General features: G+C 42.2%; 1 protein-coding gene across 5 annotated transcripts in view; it reads left to right on the top strand.

The window, feature by feature from the left end:
* The window catches only part of LOC128246944 (uncharacterized), a 36,418-nt gene extending 25,144 nt beyond the window's left edge, over positions 1-11,274 (top strand). For all 5 annotated transcript variants that reach the window (XM_052965522.1, XM_052965521.1, XM_052965520.1 and 2 more), the window contains exons 3-5: positions 1,213-1,371; positions 7,663-7,720; positions 8,375-11,274. In XM_052965522.1, coding sequence (XP_052821482.1) covers positions 1,213-1,371; positions 7,663-7,720; positions 8,375-10,683 — 2,526 coding nt within the window. In that variant the 3' untranslated portion in view covers positions 10,684-11,274. The remainder of the gene's footprint in view (positions 1-1,212; positions 1,372-7,662; positions 7,721-8,374) is intronic.
* The last annotated feature ends 7,388 nt before the right edge of the window (positions 11,275-18,662 follow it).

The following is an 18,662-nucleotide window of genomic DNA, read 5'->3' as shown; positions in this document are numbered from 1 at the left end:
AGACCCAAACTCCGCTAAATTTGGCGCTATGACAAAACCACCGCGGTCACCCGGCCCTGCGGGGGCACCTGGAAAGTAAAACACGGCCCTTTCCCCCGGCTATCCCCGGTATACCCCCGGACCTGGGGGGGGGGGGGCGTGGTTACAATTGACTGGTGCATTATGCAATACTGTTTTGTTATAGAACTTAACTGTAACACTGACAACGATCTACGCAGTTCTCCTTTCACTTTCATTAAAATGAAGTTAGCCTGCACCAGTTTCCCGCGCTTTTTAGACCATGTGCTACGAAAAATGTTTATCTTTCTAATAACTCATTAAAAACTTATTATGAATATTTTTTCAATATATTAAAAAAGACTTTAAATAAATGAACAAAATATATCTTTGCATTGTTGTTTTTCAAAACCATTGCGAAAACGCGGAAGGTATCCGGTAATTTGCATAATAGGTGGAGTTAATATTACGTCATTGAGTTTGAGTGCTGCTAATTGACACAGTTACCGATCAAATTTCAGATCGATAATCGCTTGTCACTTCGGGTGTTAATTGCTCTTGCGGGTTAAACAAACATTCAGATCATGCATTGAGGCTCCTTTCAGATGATATCTACTCTCACACCGAAATATCCCGGGTCAAAACTGACGCATACTACAAATGTATGATGCATCAATTTCGGGTCATTTACGATTTCTGTGCGTCAAAGCCCGGGAGCTCGGGTCAATTTAAAGCCCTGCAGTTTAATGCCAGAGCCAATAAGCGTTTTGCCATTGTTTCAACTTATCAAACCGGAAACGTTTGTAATTATGCGACGAGTTCGGACAGGACTAAATTATTTAAATTATCGTTGTCATCACAGGCCAGAGATTGCTAAAAATCTGAATTGAAAATTCTAAAAAAGTTGCGGTCGGCGGTAAACAATTACGGTCGGTCGGGTTACAGGAAACAGACATATTTTGTTTAGGCCTGACATTACCATTGCAAATACTCTATCTTATTGATTATTTTGTACATTCGTTACTCTTATCCAAACAACCAAGAAGTCTTACAGGGCATATATGTATATATATTCTATCATGCATACTATCATACAATATGTAGTAACAAATCTATCTATCTATCCCTCTCCCTCTCTATATATATATATGTAGATACGTTACTACATATTATATGATTTGTTTGTCAATACATATTTGAAACATTTCATTTAAGGTTCGGGACATTGGTCGACGAGTACGCCACTCCAATGACCAGAAGGTCAAGGACACGGAACTAGTGGACTTCCTGTTCAAGCTCCGCACCCTGCTGGAGGATAAGACTGAACTAGCAAACCGACCCGAGGCAAAAAACGCTGTGGAACAGCTTAAGAAGGTACAAACTTACATGCTTTAAGACTAAACTGAGGTAGCACACCGACCCGAAGCACAACACGCCGTGAAACAGCTTAAGAAGGTGCGAACTTACATGCTTTATGACTCAACTGAACTAGCAAACCAACCTGAGGCACAACACGCCGTGGAACAGCTTAAGAAGGTACGAACTTACATGCTTTATGACTCAACTGAACTAGCAAACCCACCTGAGGCACAACACGCCGTGGAACAGCTTAAGAAGGTACGAACTTACATGCTTTATGACTCAACTGAACTAGCAAACCCACCTGAGGCACAACACGCCGTGGAACAGCTTAAGAAGGTACGAACTTACATGCTTTATGACTCAACTGAACTAGCAAACCCACCTGAGGCACAACACGCCGTGGAACAGCTTAAGAAGGTGCGAACTTACATGCTTTATGACTCAACTGAACTAGCAAACCTACCTGAGGCACATCACGCCGTGGAACAGCTTAAGAAGGTGCGAACTTACATGCTTTATGACTCAACTGAACTTGCAAACCGACCCGAGGCACAACGCGCCGTGGAACAGCTTAAGAAGGTACGCACTTACATGCTTTATTACTAAACTGGGGAAGCACACCGACCCGAGGCACAACACGCCGTGGAACAGCTTAAGAAGGTGCGAACTTACATGCTGTATGACTCAACTGAACTAGCAAACCGACACGAGGCACAACACGCCGTGGAACAGCTTAAGAAGGTGCGAACTTACATGCTTTATGACTAAACTGAACTAGCAAACCGACACGAGGCACAACACGCCGTGGAACAGCTTAAGAAGGTACGCACTTACATGCTTTAATACTAAACTGAACTAGCAAACCGACACGAGGCACAACACGCCGTGGAACAGCTTAAGAAGGTACGCACTTACATGCTTTATTACTAAACTGAATTAGCAAACCGACACGAGGCACAACACGCCGTGGAACAGCTTAAGAAGGTACAAACTTACATACTTTATTACTAAACTGAGGTAGCAAACCGACCCGAGGCACCACACGACGTGGAACAGCTTAAGAAGGTACGCACAACACGCCGTAGAACAACCTAAGAAGGTAAGAACTTATATGCGGTATGACCAAATTGAGGGAGCAAACCGACACAAGGCACAACACGCCGTGGAAAAACTTAAGAAGGTACGAACTTACATGCTTTAAGACTAAACTGAGGTAGCACACCGACCCGAGGCACAACACGCCGTGAAACAGCTTAAGAAGGTACAACCTTACATGTTTTAAGACTAAACTGAGGTAGCAAACCAACCCGAGGCACAACACGCCATGGAGCAGATTGAACAGGTATGATTTTACATAGTAGTGGGCATTACTGAATGAGCATACACCGACAACAGGCACAACACGCCGTGGAACAGATTAAACAGGTGTGACATTACATGATGGTCGTCACAACTCAACTAGCATACACCGACCTGAGGCACCACACTCCGTGTAACAGATTAAACAGGTGTGACATTACATGATGGCCGTCACAACTCAACTAGCATACACCGACCTGAGGCACCACACTCCGTGGAACAGATTAAACAGGTGTGACATTACATGATGACCGCCACAACTCAACTAGCATACACCGACCTGAGGCACCACACTCCGTGGAACAGATTAAACAGGTGTGACATTACATGATGGCCGTCACAACTGAACTAGCCTACACCGACCTGAGGCACCACACTTTGTGGAATAGAATAAACAGGTGTGACATTGCATGATTGCCGACACAACTGAACTAGCATACACCGACCTGAGACACCACAATCCGTGGAACAGATTAAACAGGTGTGACATTACATGATGGCCGTCACAACTGAACTAGCATACACCGACCTGAGGCACCACACTCCGTGGAATAAATTAAACAGGTGTGACATCACATGATAGATGGCACAGCTGAATTAGCATACACCGACCTGAGGCACCACACTCCGTGGAACAGATTTAACAGGTATGACATTACATGATAGATGGCACAGCTGAATTAGCATACACCGACCTGAGGCACCACACTCCTTGGAACAAATTAAACAGGTGGGACATCACATGATAGATGACACAGCTGAATTAGCATACACCGACCTGAGGCACCACACTCCGTGGAACAGATTTAACAGGTATGACATTACATGATAGATGGCACAGCTGAATTAGCATACACCGACCTGAGGCACCACACTCCTTGGAACAGATTAAACAGGTGTGACATTACATGATTGATGACACAACTGAACTGGCATACCGACCCGAGGCATAACAAGCCGTTGAACACATTAAATAGGTATTTCTTAACTTAATAGCGGACACAACTGAACTAGCGTACCGACAACAGGTACAGCCCGCCGTGAAACATACTAGACAGGTATGACTTTACATGATAGCGGACACAACAGAACTAGAATACCGGCCCATAGCACCACATTCCGTGGAACATATTAGACAGGTATGACTTTACATGATAGCGGACACAACAGAACTAGAATACCGGCCCATAGCACCACATTCCGTGGAACATATTAGACAGGTATGACTTTACATGATAGCGGACACAACAGAACTAGAATACCGGCCCATAGCACCACATTCCGTGGAACATATTAGACAGGTATGACTTTACATGATAGCGGACACAACAGAACTAGAATACCGGCCCATAGCACCACATTCCGTGGAACATACTAGACAGGTATGACTTTACATGATAGCGGACACAACAGAACTAGAATACCGGCCCATAGCACCACATTCCGTGGAACATACTAGACAGGTATGACTTTACATGATAGCGGACACAACAGAACTAGAATACCAACCCATAGCACCACATTCCGTGGAACATACTAGACAGGTATGACTTTACATGATAGCGAACACAACAGAACTAGAATACCGGCCCATAGCACCACATTCCGTGGAACATACTAGACAGGTATGACTTTACATGATAGCGGACACAACAGAACTAGAATACCGGCCCATAGCACCACATTCCGTGGAACATACTAGACAGGTATGACTTTACATGATAGCGGACACAACAGAACTAGAATACCGGCCCATAGCACCACATTCCGTGGAACATATTAGACAGGTATGACTTTACATGATAGCGAACACAACAGAACTAGAATACCGGCCAATAGCACCACATTCCGTGGAACATACTAGACAGGTATGACTTTACATGATAGCGGACACAACAGAACTAGAATACCGGCCCATAGCACCACATTCCGTGGAACATACTAGACAGGTATGACTTTACGTGATAGCGGACACAACAGAACTAGAATACCGGCCCATAGCACCACATTCCGTGGAACATATTAGACAGGTATGACTTTACGTGATAGCGGACACAACAGAACTAGAATACCGGCCCATAGCACCACATTCCGTGGAACATATTAGACAGGTATGACTTTACGTGATAGCGGACACAACAGAACTAGAATACCGGCCCATAGCACCACATTCCGTGGAACATATTAGACAGGTATGACTTTACATGATAGCGGACACAACAGAACTAGAATACCGGCCCATAGCACCACATTCCGTGGAACATACTAGACAGGTATGACTTTACATGATAGCGGACACAACTGAACTAGAATACCGGCCCATAGCACCACATTCCGTGGAACATACTAGACAGGTATGACTTTACATGATAGCGGACACAACTGAACTAGAATACCGGCCCATAGCACCACATTCCGTGGAACATACTAGACAGGTATGACTTTACATGATAGCGAACACAACAGAACTAGAATACCGGCCCATAGCACCACATTCCGTGGAACATACTTGACAGGTATGACTTTACATGATAGCGGACACAACAGAACTAGAATACCGGCCCATAGCACCACATTCCGTGGAACATATTAGACAGGTATGACTTTACATGATAGTGAACACAACAGAACTAGAATACCGGCCCATAGCACCACATTCCGTGGAACATACTAGACAGGTATGACTTTACATGATAGCGGACACAACAGAACTAGAATACCGGCCCATAGCACCACATTCCGTGAAACATACTAGACAGGTATGACTTTACATGATAGCGGACACAACAGAACTAGAATACCGGCCCATAGCACCACATTCCGTGGAACATATTAGACAGGTATGACTTTACATGATAGTGAACACAACAGAACTAGAATACCGGCCCATAGCACCACATTCCGTGGAACATACTAGACAGGTATGACTTTACATGATAGTGAACACAACAGAACTAGAATACCGGCCCATAGCACCACATTCCGTGGAACATATTACAGGTATGACTTTACATGATAGCGGACACAACAGAACTAGAATACCGGCCCATAGCACCACATTCCGTGGAACATACTAGACAGGTATGACTTTACATGATAGTGAACACAACAGAACTAGAATACCGGCCCATAGCACCACATTCCGTGGAACATACTAGACAGGTATGACTTTACATGATAGCGGACACAACAGAACTAGAATACCGGCCCATAGCACCACATTCCGTGGAACATATTAGACAGGTATGACTTTACATGATAGCGGACACAACAGAACTAGAATACCGGCCCATAGCACCACATTCCGTGGAACATACTAGACAGGTATGACTTTACATGATAGCGGACACAACAGAACTAGAATACCGGCCCATAGCACCACATTCCGTGGAACATACTAGACAGGTATGACTTTACATGATAGTGAACACAACAGAACTAGAATACCGGCCCATAGCACCACATTCCGTGGAACATACTAGACAGGTATGACTTTACATGATAGCGGACACAACAGAACTAGAATACCGACCCATAGCACCACATTCCGTGGAACATATTAGACAGGTATGACTTTACATGATAGTGAACACAACTGAACCAGCTTACCGACACAAGGCACAACATGGTACGCAACCTTGGTTAAACATCTCGTCATATAAAATCACCGGATTTTGGTGTAGGTGGGGGTCCCTATATGGGTATATGCAGGGATTTTGGGGTGCATATTTCTGCGTGGTGACCTTATTCGATGTAAGGCCAAACCAAGGTTGCGTACCATTGGGACTCCACCCATGACACAAACTGAACCGATCTGAGCTCTCCCGCGTCTATTGCATACGAAGTGGTGGCCTCGAGTTTATTAAAGTGACTCGCTCATGTTTTGAACCAAACATTAGTTTTCCCGGTAATGCATCTAAAACACTTATTTTATCATTAGTTTACTCTATGATGTCGAAATTGCAGAAATTATAGCATAACAAAGTATTTTGGTTTTAGTGGGGTTCGAACCCACGCCGGTAAAGTCAAGATAAAAAAAGTTGGAAACAGCCGACTAATCCTCACGGCCACCGGGACTTAAAAAACAGTGATGGATATGTTGCCCTGTTTTGGATACATTGATAACATCACGTGATAATGTCAATCAATGAATCACGCAACACCACAGCCGTAATTAATTTTCAATTGCGTTACAAAAATGTGGTCTTCAAAGAAACTAGTTGAGCAACATCATCTGCTAAAAGTGACATTCTCATTCAAAATCAATACATACACATGTATAGCAAACATCAATTTTGAGCGATAAACCTTTAACTACTTACTAAATAGTGCATTTATGGAAACCATTTATAACTGATAATAGGATTGTAACCGTCGATTTAATAGCAAAAATATTAAATGATTGGCAAGTGCTAAAAGATTTACGGTGATCTACTATAGTCGCATAAGGTAGAAATACCGTGTTTCTACACCTTTCTTTCAAATTAAACTCTGTTTTATTCATAAGAACAACTGTTTTCAACATTTATCCATTCTTTTCATTATATTTAAACAATACTATTACTTGCGGTAAATCTTATATTGGAGTAAGAGTGCATCTTTAAGGGTTCCAGCTTTTGTTTTTTGTTTTTGTTTTAACACTCCTTATGATTTCCACACTTTATTTCATAATTAAAAAAAAATGCATGTTACAAACCATGAACGAGTTACTTTAAGTCGTGGCCACAACATGTGAGTCGTTGGAACGTCAGTAAGTAAGTCGTGAGCACGAGATAAAAACAGATATTTACGCCTGTCACCTCAATGACAGCGTACATAAAAAAAAAACACTAATGTAGTTATATTGTTTTTCGTTACAATATTGTCTTTATTAGTTTACATTATTTTTGTAAAATAGCCTTTGATTTATGGGTTGCTTAATGTCTTGATCTGTTTTGTTGACAGATGCAAACAGACGATTTCAAGATAAGCGCTGAGAACGAAGGAGAGATGTTGAAGGAAGGTAAGAGACGCTTTTCATCAATGACGTATCGAGCACTAAAACTCGTTGCCATCCCTAATTTTTATGGCCAAGAGTCTTGTGTAAATACTGCTGCCTATCTTCTATGCCAAGAGTCTTGTGATAATACTGCTGCCTATCGTCTATGCCAAGAGTCTTGTGTAAATACTGCTGCCTATCTTCTATGCCAAGAGTCTTGTGTAAATACTGCTGCCTATCTTCTATGCCAAGAGTCTTGTGATAATACTGCTGCCTATCGTCTATGCCAAGAGTCTTGTGATAATACTGCTGCCTATCTTCTATGCCAAGAGTCTTGTGATAATACTGCTGCCTATCTTATATCTGTATCACAAGAGTCTTGTGATAATACTTATCTTCTGAAACAAGTGTCTTGTGATATTCCTGCTCCTTACCTTCTATACTAAGCGTCTTTTGACATTGCTGCTACTTATCTTCTACAACAAGCGTCTTGTGATATTGCTGCTCATTGTCGTCTGAAACAAGCGTCTTGTGACAATGCTGTTACTTATCTTCCACAAAAAGCCTCTTGTGATAATGCTGCTACTTATCTCCTGTATTGCGTCTTGTGATAATGCATACGTATCTGATCTTAACTTTTATGTTTTTTAATGTGATATTTTTTTACATTTACTTCAGGATTACGACTACGTTTGGCAAACCATTACCGAACCACGTTGGCCGACATGCCGATATCTCCCATTCTTGGAGAAAAGAACGCCACACTCAGGAAATTCTATGTGGCACTGAAAATTGTGGAGAAAGATCATAGAAAAATCGGCGAAATTGGCAAGGGAGAAAGTGGTCAAAAAGTTGCAAATTTTTCAGATGTTTTCTTAAAAAACGGTCAGTTGCTCAGTAATGCTTTCCTCGTTGGCGAACCGGGCAAAGGCAAATCCACATTCTCCGTAATGTGTGCCCTGGAATGGACTCACCAGTATTTACCAGCGGAGGAAAACGTCGGTATTAAAACAAGCTATGCCGACCCAGAATTCTTCAAAGAGTTTGCATTTTTGTTCCATGTCACCCTACGAGATTCAGGTAAAACGTGTGATCTAGCACAAATGATCAAGGATCAACTTATACGTAAATTCTACCACGAGAAGGATGCCGATGATGGCTACCGGCTCTTACAGACGGTGCTGGAAAGTGAAACATGTTTAATCATAGCTGACGGCCTCGACGAATGGACCCATCCAGAAAACGTAAACTGTACCTGCAAAACTGAGGAAAAAGTCACCCCTTTCCGAAATTCGGCCAACAAGGCCACACTCCTCACGACAACGCGTCCATGGCGACTGTCACAGTTTAGAGTGCAGGATTCAAAGATCGACAAATATCTTGAAATAGAAGGAGCTGCAGACACAAGGCAACTCGTGGAAAATATCATCAACATTCTTAATGGGGGAAATGAGGATGAACGGACACAAGAGGCTTTCATGGAAATGGTGTCAGCGAAAGGTCTTAAAGGATTATTGTCAGCACCTATCAGTATCACCCAGCTCGTGTGCCTGTGGTTCGAGGGCAAATCGTTAACCGATTCAAAGTGTGACATTTATGCTGGCATGATAAACATGCTATCATGTAGACTTAGTTATGTGCAACGGAAGCATAAAATTCCGAAAATTGAACTGCCATCTGTATTAAAGGAACACGAATGCTTCGTGCAAAATCCCATGGTTTACCTTGCGCTGGCAAAGTTAGCATACACAACTTTGTATTCAGAGTGCAGAGATTCGTCTGTTGTTTTCAGCAACAAAACAGTCAACGCTTTGTTAAGCAGGAAGCAGGTTGAATTTGCATTGAAGTCAGGCTTACTCACGGAGAAGAAATCCAACTCATTGATCAAGAGATCATCTCACTTTTCATTCTTTCATAAAACACTTCAAGAGTTTTTAGCGGCTCTTCATTTATGTTTAAATGAAAACGACTTCAGTCAGCTATCAAACAAGTACGAGCAAGATAATAAGGAAAATATCTTGGGAGATGTTTCTCAGACATTTATTTTCATATGTGGAATGAAGCCCGAGCTCGGTGTACAAATGTCTTCATGGATCAATAGTTCTATACCAGACGTGTCTTCATGGATCAATAGTTCTAGACCACCATACCAACCACCAATCTACAATAGAGAGGCTAGACTACTTCAGGACCTGATTCTCTCCGGACACCGTGAAGCCAAGGCGAACAACTATGGTGACATACCGCTCTATCTCGCACACTTCTGGATTCATAGTGGCGCGGATGTCGTAGTGTTAAAAAAGCTGATGATGATAAACAAGGAACGTATTCAGTTACTAGACATCCGTGTACGCAATGATCAAATTAATGGGGAAGAGCTGCAGGAGGTGATCACATCCTCCTCCGACTCCCTCAAAGCAGTGATACTGGATTACCGTGATGGGCAGTATGACCTGTCCCAGTGTCACAGGCTGGAATATCTGTGTATACACGGAGACAATACAACACGTGTGCAGGTTGATCCAACAAATATTACAGCATGTCGCTTAGTTAGTGTATCATCGAATGTTGAAATGTACATATTTAGATTATTGAAACACGATCAAAGGTGGAGTAAACTACAACGTGTTGAGTTACTTAGCGTTAAGAATGTCCAGTTACTTGTGGATACACTACCAAGTCTCCCTCAGTTACAACACCTTGAGATAGGGCTTACAAATCTAGGTGAGCTCCACCTCCTCCCTCCAGCCTCCATCACCTATATTACACTTGAGTGGGTGGCAATGACAGCGGAGGCGGTGCGGAGTCTGATAGAGACGATGAAGAACATACCACACACCATTACATGCTACATACGGGACTGCAAGGTGAAACCTGCCAGTGAGATGAAAGACATCCGAGAACATATAAACAGTTCGCCGTCATTCAAGGTTCTCAAGTTTGTCGATACGAGTGAAGAGCGTCATTTCATCTTCACCAACGAGTGAAGAGCGTCATTTCATCTTCACCAAAATGTGAACAATAAGTTAAATGTTAGCATCGATTATGGGAATTCATGTTTGATGAAAAACAGTGAAACAATCAATGGGGAAGTGTCATTCTATTTATAGAAATATATGTCACTTTTCCAGGAACTAATTATTATCAACAACTTTCTATGTGTATTCAAAGTTAATTTGATTTATGTTGTGTATTTACATGCATCCTAAAATTGATTTAACTGTACACAGCAATGTCGTTGGGGCTGGTGTTATTAAACATATCGAACTTGGATGAAAACTGTTTAGTACTTACTTCGCTTAGGGATAATTGATTGATGGGGATGATAATCCGTATTTAATAGACAAATATACCAATAACACGTTGACCTTTTTAATTTGAATTATCTATTACATAAATTTCACGTAAATATAATATCTTCAAAATAGTAATATCATATATGGACAATTGCTACAAAAGAAATACCAAACAATAAACACATTTAGTTACCTAAATAATAGAATATACAATGGCCTATTATTTAATATGTCACACAATTTGATTATAATTGAAGAAGATATCATTAAACGTTGAAAATATTGTTTAATTTTTATTTAATACGATAAGGATGAAAATGTGTTATAATGATGATAAGTATAATGATGATGATGATGGTGGTGTTGTTGGTAATGATGATGATGATGATGGTGGTGTTGTTGGTGATAATAATGATGATGATGGTGATGATAATGATGATGATGGTGGTGGTGGTGGTGATGATGATGGTGGTGGCGATGTCGACTACAACCACCACGACGTCGATGATGGCGACGACGATTACAACAACGACGACGACGTCGATGATGATGATGGTGGTGGTGGTGGTGGTGGTGGTGGTGGTGGTGATGATGATGATGATGATGATGATGATGATGATGGTGGTGGTGGTGGTGGTGGTGGTGATGATGATGATGATGATGATGATGATGATGATGATGATAATTATGCCCTAGAAATCAAATTTAAGGCTGGACAATAAATGTTAACTTGCTCTTGAAGCAAGGTACGTAGAAAAAATACAACACACCGTCATGATGTGGGCATTAGAAGTACATGTACGTTATATCAAAATAATCACGCAAGGCGAAGTATTTCTAATTTAAGCAAAACTCATAAAAAAAATGGTTTTGTATACAAATACACACATTGCGGGAGTCGATTCTAGCAGGCTCAGAAATGCACCTGATAGCGTTTATATGAATGAATCCTTTGGGGACTGACGGACACGTCAACTACCAGACCATTTTACTACCAGAAGGCGGGCACATCTATCACCTTACTACTATTTACGATGTATATCTCGTAGCTTGCCGGAGATGGCCGAGTTGTTACGATTGACCTGGCGTCAAACCAAACAAATTGCAGACACAGCCAACGGTATTCAAGAACCTTATACAAAATTCCATCTCAATTATTATCATTTAATATAAAATAGTTTAGTCTTATCATTTAATTCTTTAAATTTGACCATTTTATAAATAAGAAACATCAACATAACACTAATAAACTATACTTATAGCAATTCACCGATTTTTTTTATTGAAAACAAATTTAAAGTGACACTCGTATTTAATATTAATACTTACACATGTATAAAAAAAAAAACATTAATCTTGAGTGATACACCTTTAACGACTTCTTAGATAATGCATATATGGATAAAATTAATTACTGGTAACAAGATTGCGTCATCGGTGAAGTATCGTCATTCGTGAGGCGTCGCCCATAGCGTCATCGTCGAGGTGTTGTTATCAGTGAGGCGTCGCCCATTGTGTCATCGTCGAGGTGTCGTCGTCCGTGAGGCGTCGCCCATAGCGTCATCGTCAAGGTGTCGTCATCAGTGAGGCGTCGCCCATAGCGTCATCGTGAGTGGTCGTTATCAGTTAGGCGTCGCCCATAGCGTCATCGTCGAGGTGTCGTCATCAGTGAGGCGTCGCACATAGAGTCATCGTCGAGGTGTCGTTATCAGAGAGGCGTCGTCAATAGCGTCATCGTCGATGTGTCGTCATCGGTGAGGCGTCGCCCATAGCGTCATCGTCGAGGTGTCGTCATCGGTGAGGCGTCGCCCAAAAACGCCATCGTCGAGGTGTCGTCATCAGTAAAGCGTCGCCCAAAGCGTCATTGTTGAGGTGTCGTCATCGGTGATGGGTCGCCCAAAGCGTCATCGGTGAGGTGTTGTCATCGTCGAGGTGTCGTTATCAGTGAAGCGTAGCCCATTGCGTATTCAGTGAGGTGTCGTCATCAGTGAGGCGTCGCCCATTGTGTCATCGTCGAGGTGTCGTCATCGGTGAGGCGTCACCCATTGCGTCATCGTCGAGGTGTCGTCATCGGTGAGGCGTCGCCCATTGCATCTTCGGTGAGGTGACGTCATCGGTGAGGCGTCGCCCATAGCGACATCGTCGAGGGGTCGTCATCGGTGAGGCGTCGCCCAAAGCGTCATCGTCGAGGTGTTGTCATCAGTGAGGCGTTGCCCATAGCGTAGTCGTCGAGGGGTCGTCATCAGTGAGGCTTCGCCCATAGCGTTATCGTCGAGGTGTCGTCATTAGTGAGGCATCGCCCATAGCGTCATCGTCGAGGTGTCGCCATCGGTGGGGCGTCGCCCATAGCGTCATCGTCAAGGTGTCGTCATCAGTGAGGCGTCGCCCATAGCGTCATCGTCGAGGTGTCGTCATCGGAGAGGCGTCGCCCATTGCGTCATCGTCGGGGTGTCGTCATCCTTGAGGCGTCGCCCATTGCGTCATGAATGGCTTACCTTAATGCACTAACACATCTTTGCATCCTTATGGTGAATGGCGTACCTTAATGCACTAACACATCTTTGCATCCTTATGATGGATGGCTTACCTTAATGCACTCACACATCTTTGCACCCTTATGGTGGATGGCGTACCTTAATGCACTAACATTTTTTTTTGCCTCCTTATGATGGATGGCGTACCTTAATGCACTAACACATCTTTGCATCCTTATGATGGATGGCGTACCTTAATGCACTTACACATCTTTGCATCCTTATTATGGATGGCTTGCCTTAATGCACTAACACATCTTTGCATCCTTATGATGAATGGCATACCTTTATGCACTAACACGTCTTTGCATCCTTATGATGGATGGCAAACCTTAATGCACTAACACATCTTTGCATCCTTATGATGGATGGCATACCTTAATGCACTAACACATCTTTGCATCCTTATGATGGATGACTTACCTTAATGCACTAACATATCTTTGCATCCTTATGATGGATGGCATACCTTAATGCACTAACATATCTTTGCATCCTTATGATGGATGGCTTGCCTTACCTGGTTCTTGTGGGGTACAAACCAACGCCGGTACAGTCGGGAAAAAGTAGAGGACTGACATCAAAACCGCTCGCCCACAAGTACTCATACAGCAACTGAGAGTTAACCTTTAAGAGATTTACGTTATGTAAAATATTGGCGTTCAAAGAAAGTTTTTGAGCGAATATCAACTTTTGTTGACTTGTTGTTAGTTGAACACTCCTAATGTTTTGCCACACGTTATTTCGTCATAAAAGGGTGCATTTTACAAAACATGAGCGTGTCCCTTTAATATTGTCGATGCTACTAATGTGCGTTTGCTGCCACGAACATAATAAGTCCTAGGATATACAAACACATTTAACAGAACTTAAACTTTGTTTGGGCTGACCATTAAAAGTCAAATCTTGATACCACTGGTATTTTTGTTGGCCTAAATGTTTAGCTTAATATATAAAGTCAATACTTGATTCAACGGGACATTCTTATGTTTGGCTTCACCAAACCTACAATAAATGTCAGTTTACCTGTGAAATACTTTTTTTAAACAGTTTCTCCAAACATGCTGCGGAGAATTGAATGACTCGTCTCGGGTTTAACCTTAAGATGTTTATTTGCGTCCAATGCAAATTTTGGAAAGTACCTCAATATTTGCCAAACTCCTTGCGTGTTCCTACAAGCAGTTATAGATGGCGGTGACGGATCCAGGAATTCACAACCGTCAACCCCCCCCCCCTCTCCCCCAAACCAGGAATTTATAACCTTCACTCCACCCCATCTCTCCCTCTCCCCCAACGAGGAACTCACAACCGTCCCCCCCTCTCCTCCCAACCAGGAATTTATAACCTTCACCCCACCCACTCTCCCCCTCACCACCCAACCAGGAATTCACTACCGTCAACCCCCCTCTCCCCCAGCCAGGCATGTATAACCTTCACCCCACCCCCTCTCTCTCCCCAACCAGGAATTTATTACCTTCACCCCACCCCCTCTCCCCCTCTCCCCCCAACCAGGAATTCACAACCGTCATACCTCCCTCTCCTCCCAACCAGGAATTTATAACCTTCACCCCACCCCCTCTCCCCCAACCAGGAATTCACAACCGCCAACCCCCCTCTCCCCCCAACCAGAATTTATAACCTTCACCCCACCCCCTCTCCCCCCTCTCTCCCCAAGCAGGAATTTATAACCTTCAACCCACCCCCTCTCCCCCAACCAGGAATTTATAACCTTCACCCCACCCCCTCTACCCCCTCTCCCCCAACCAGGAATTTATAACCTTCACCCCACCCCCTCAACTCCCAACCAGGAATTTATAACCTTCACCTCACCCCCTCTACCCCCTCTCCCCAACCCTTTAAAACTTTTATCTTACTGAGCTCATGAATTGAAATAAAAGGTGTAAATTTAGCTTAAAGCTGCACTCTCGCAGATTGAACGTTTTGACAACTTTTTTATTTTTTGTCTTGGAACGAGCAGTTTTTTGTGTAAATATCTGAAAACCAGTGATAAAAGACTGCTGACAAAAGATCAGGTCACAGAGTTTCATATTTCCTCTCCAAAATTGATGTTTTGTGCATTTTTTCTTTAACCGTTAATAACGGTTTAAGTCATAAAACATTTAACTTGGAATGGAAACATGAAAATCTGTGATCTGATCTTTTGTCAACAACCTTTCATCACTGGTTTGCAGATATTTACGCAAAATTTTGGTATTTCCAAGACAAAAAATAAAAAAGTTGGAAAAACGGTAAATCTGTGAGAATGCAGCTTTAAACATATAGTTATCGAATACATATATGTTTGTATGTCGATTTTATTCTCTCTTTTTCTGTTCTTTTTTTCTTTTCCTTTTGTGGCCTTTGAGAAATTTGATGCTAATTTTAGCCAAAAGCATGTATTTTCTAATATTGCCAATAAAATGAATCTATCAAAGATTAAATGCATTTCCAGTGGACATATTAATGAATAAAAAATGTATATGTTTTTGTTCATACATGTAAGCATGTCAACTTTAGTATATACTTATTTATTTAGCTCGATTGTGGCGCTAGCTGAGCTTATAGAATCACTCTCTTGTCCGTTTCCTGGGCAGAAACCAGCACTGATGTCCATTTTGAGAGGCGGTGAGAAAGTGCCCCTAGTAGAATCGCACCCACAACCTCTTGGGTGAGAGGCGGACATCTAGTCAACTTCAGAAGGTGTATGTCAGCGTTTAAATTAGTAAAGCAGTTAAAGCATCAATATTAGGTTAAAATTATATGTTTTTAGGGTTTATTGGCCCGCCAAGTGGGATGGGGGGCATTGGCCGTTGTGCCCCCCCCCCGCTAGATCCTGCACTGATTGATATTGTTAATGAAATAAATCTACTGTATACTTATTTATCCTATAATTTAAATATTTACTAAGTCGAATCCATTAAGACGTATTGTTCTGATGTTTGGAGAAGCCAGGATACTTTGAGAAATACATGTACAACGTTTTTTTTTTAAGTTTGGTTAATAACTTCAGACGAAATTGATCTAAGTTACTGTATTAATTTTGTTGTAACTAATAATTTTCTGCAAATAAGGTGTATTATTTTCTTCTATTTTCGGCCTTTTGATATTGAAAGTATTACTATAAACAAGTTAAAAGCGATTTACCAGTAAAGTGAAAATTTCCGTATTTCACTGATTCCAACAATAAAATTTGTGTTGTGTTATTTTTTACAGTTATGAAATTTTACCCCGTGGGACTTAATCGCGCACAGGAATTGGACACCATTTTGCAAACGATTTGGCATGTATTTCTACATACATTTTTTTATTTTTACATACAACAATTTGTAGCTATTTTCTTCTGAGCACTTTGGGGTTGATTATTTAGCGACGGCAGTGCCTCAGAAACTAAACACTTTTGTTTGCCTAAACCCTACAACATAATTTTCTGCAAGTCTCGAAAATTGGCAAATTTTGTCCGGGTGACTTAGTGGATTTCGAGAATGTCAAACTATTTGAGCAAGTGTCTTTGATATGCAGCAACAGTAGCAGCAGTAGTTGTGTCTTGATGGCCTAACGCATTGGAAAGTGGTTCGGGGAGGCTAAAAATAAAAATGTTTAAAAGCTTCATTTTTTACTTAGTATATATTTTAAATGAAAAACATAAATCCTTTTCAAAATGAAAAAAATGCTGCTGATGGACAGCGTAATGAAAAAGCGTGATGCGCATGGACAGCGTAATAAAAAAACTTGCTGTGTATGGATAGCATAATGAAAAAGCGTGCTGTGTATGGACAGCATAATGAAAAAGCGTGCTGCGTATGGACAGCATAATGAAAAAGCGTGCTGCGTATGGACAGCATAATGAAAAAGCGTGCTGCTTATGGACAGCGTAATGAAAAAGCGTGCTGCGTATGGACAGCGTTATGAAAAAGCGTGCTGCGTATGGACAGCGTAATGAAACAACTTGCTGTGTATGGACAGTGTAATGAAAAAGTGTGCTGCGTATGCTCAGCGTAATGAAAAGCGAGTTGCGTATGCTCAGCGTAATGAAAAAGCGTGCTGCGTATGCTCAGCGTAATGAAAAAGCATGCTGCGTATGCTCAGCGTAATGAAAAAGTGAACTGCGTATGGACAGTGTAAATAAAAGCGTGCTGCGTATGGACAGTGTAAATAAAAGCGTGCTGCGTATGGACATTGTAAATAAAAGCGTGCTGCGTATGGACATCATTATGAAAAGGCGTGCTGCGTATGGACAGTGTAATGAAAAAGAGAGCTGCGGATGAACATCGTAATGAAAAAGCGTGCTGCGAATGGATAGCGTTATGAAAAAGCGTGCTGTGGATGGACAGCGAAATGAAATATCTTGCTGCGTATGGGCAGCGTGCTGCGTATTGATATCGTAATGAAAAGCGAGGTTCTTCTAGACAAAGCGATGAAAAAAGGGTGATGCAGTTGGACTGCGCAATAAAAAAACAATTGCTACGGATGGACAGCGCAATGAAAAGGCGAAATAAGGAGGGACAACGTATTAATAAGCTCTGATTCGGATGAATGGCCATATTGTAAATGCGTAATGCGGAGGGACAACGTATTAATAACCTCTGACACGGATGAATGGCCATATTGTAAAGGCGTAATGCGGAGGGACAGCGCAAGAATAAGCTCTGACACGGATGAATGGCTATATTGTAAAGGCGTAATGCGGAGGGACAGCGCAAGGAATAAGCTCTGACAAGGATGAATGGCCATATTGTAATGGAGTAATGCGGAGAGACAGCGTATTAATAAGCTCTGACACGGATGAATGGCCATATTGTAAAGGCGTAATGCGGAGGGACAGCGTAAGGAATAAGCTCTGACACGGATGAATGGCCATATTGTAAAGGCGTAATGCGGAGGGAGAGCGCAAGGAATAAGCTCTGACACGGATGAATGGCCATATTGTAAAGGCGTAATGCGGAGGGACAGCGTAAGGAATAAGCTCTGACACGGATGAATGGCCATATTGTAAAGGCGTAATGCGGAGGGACAGCGCAAGGAATAAGCTCTGACACGGATGAATGGCCATATTGTAAAGGCGTAATGCGGAGGGACAGCGCAAGGAATAAGCTCTGACACGGATGAATGGCCATATTGTAAAGGCGTAATGCGGAG

This window comes from Mya arenaria, chromosome 9, assembly GCF_026914265.1.
Source record: "Mya arenaria isolate MELC-2E11 chromosome 9, ASM2691426v1".
NCBI classification, from domain to species: Eukaryota; Metazoa; Mollusca; class Bivalvia; order Myida; family Myidae; genus Mya; species Mya arenaria.
Note: the sequence above shows the minus strand (reverse complement) of the source record. Positions and strands in the feature narration are given on the sequence as shown.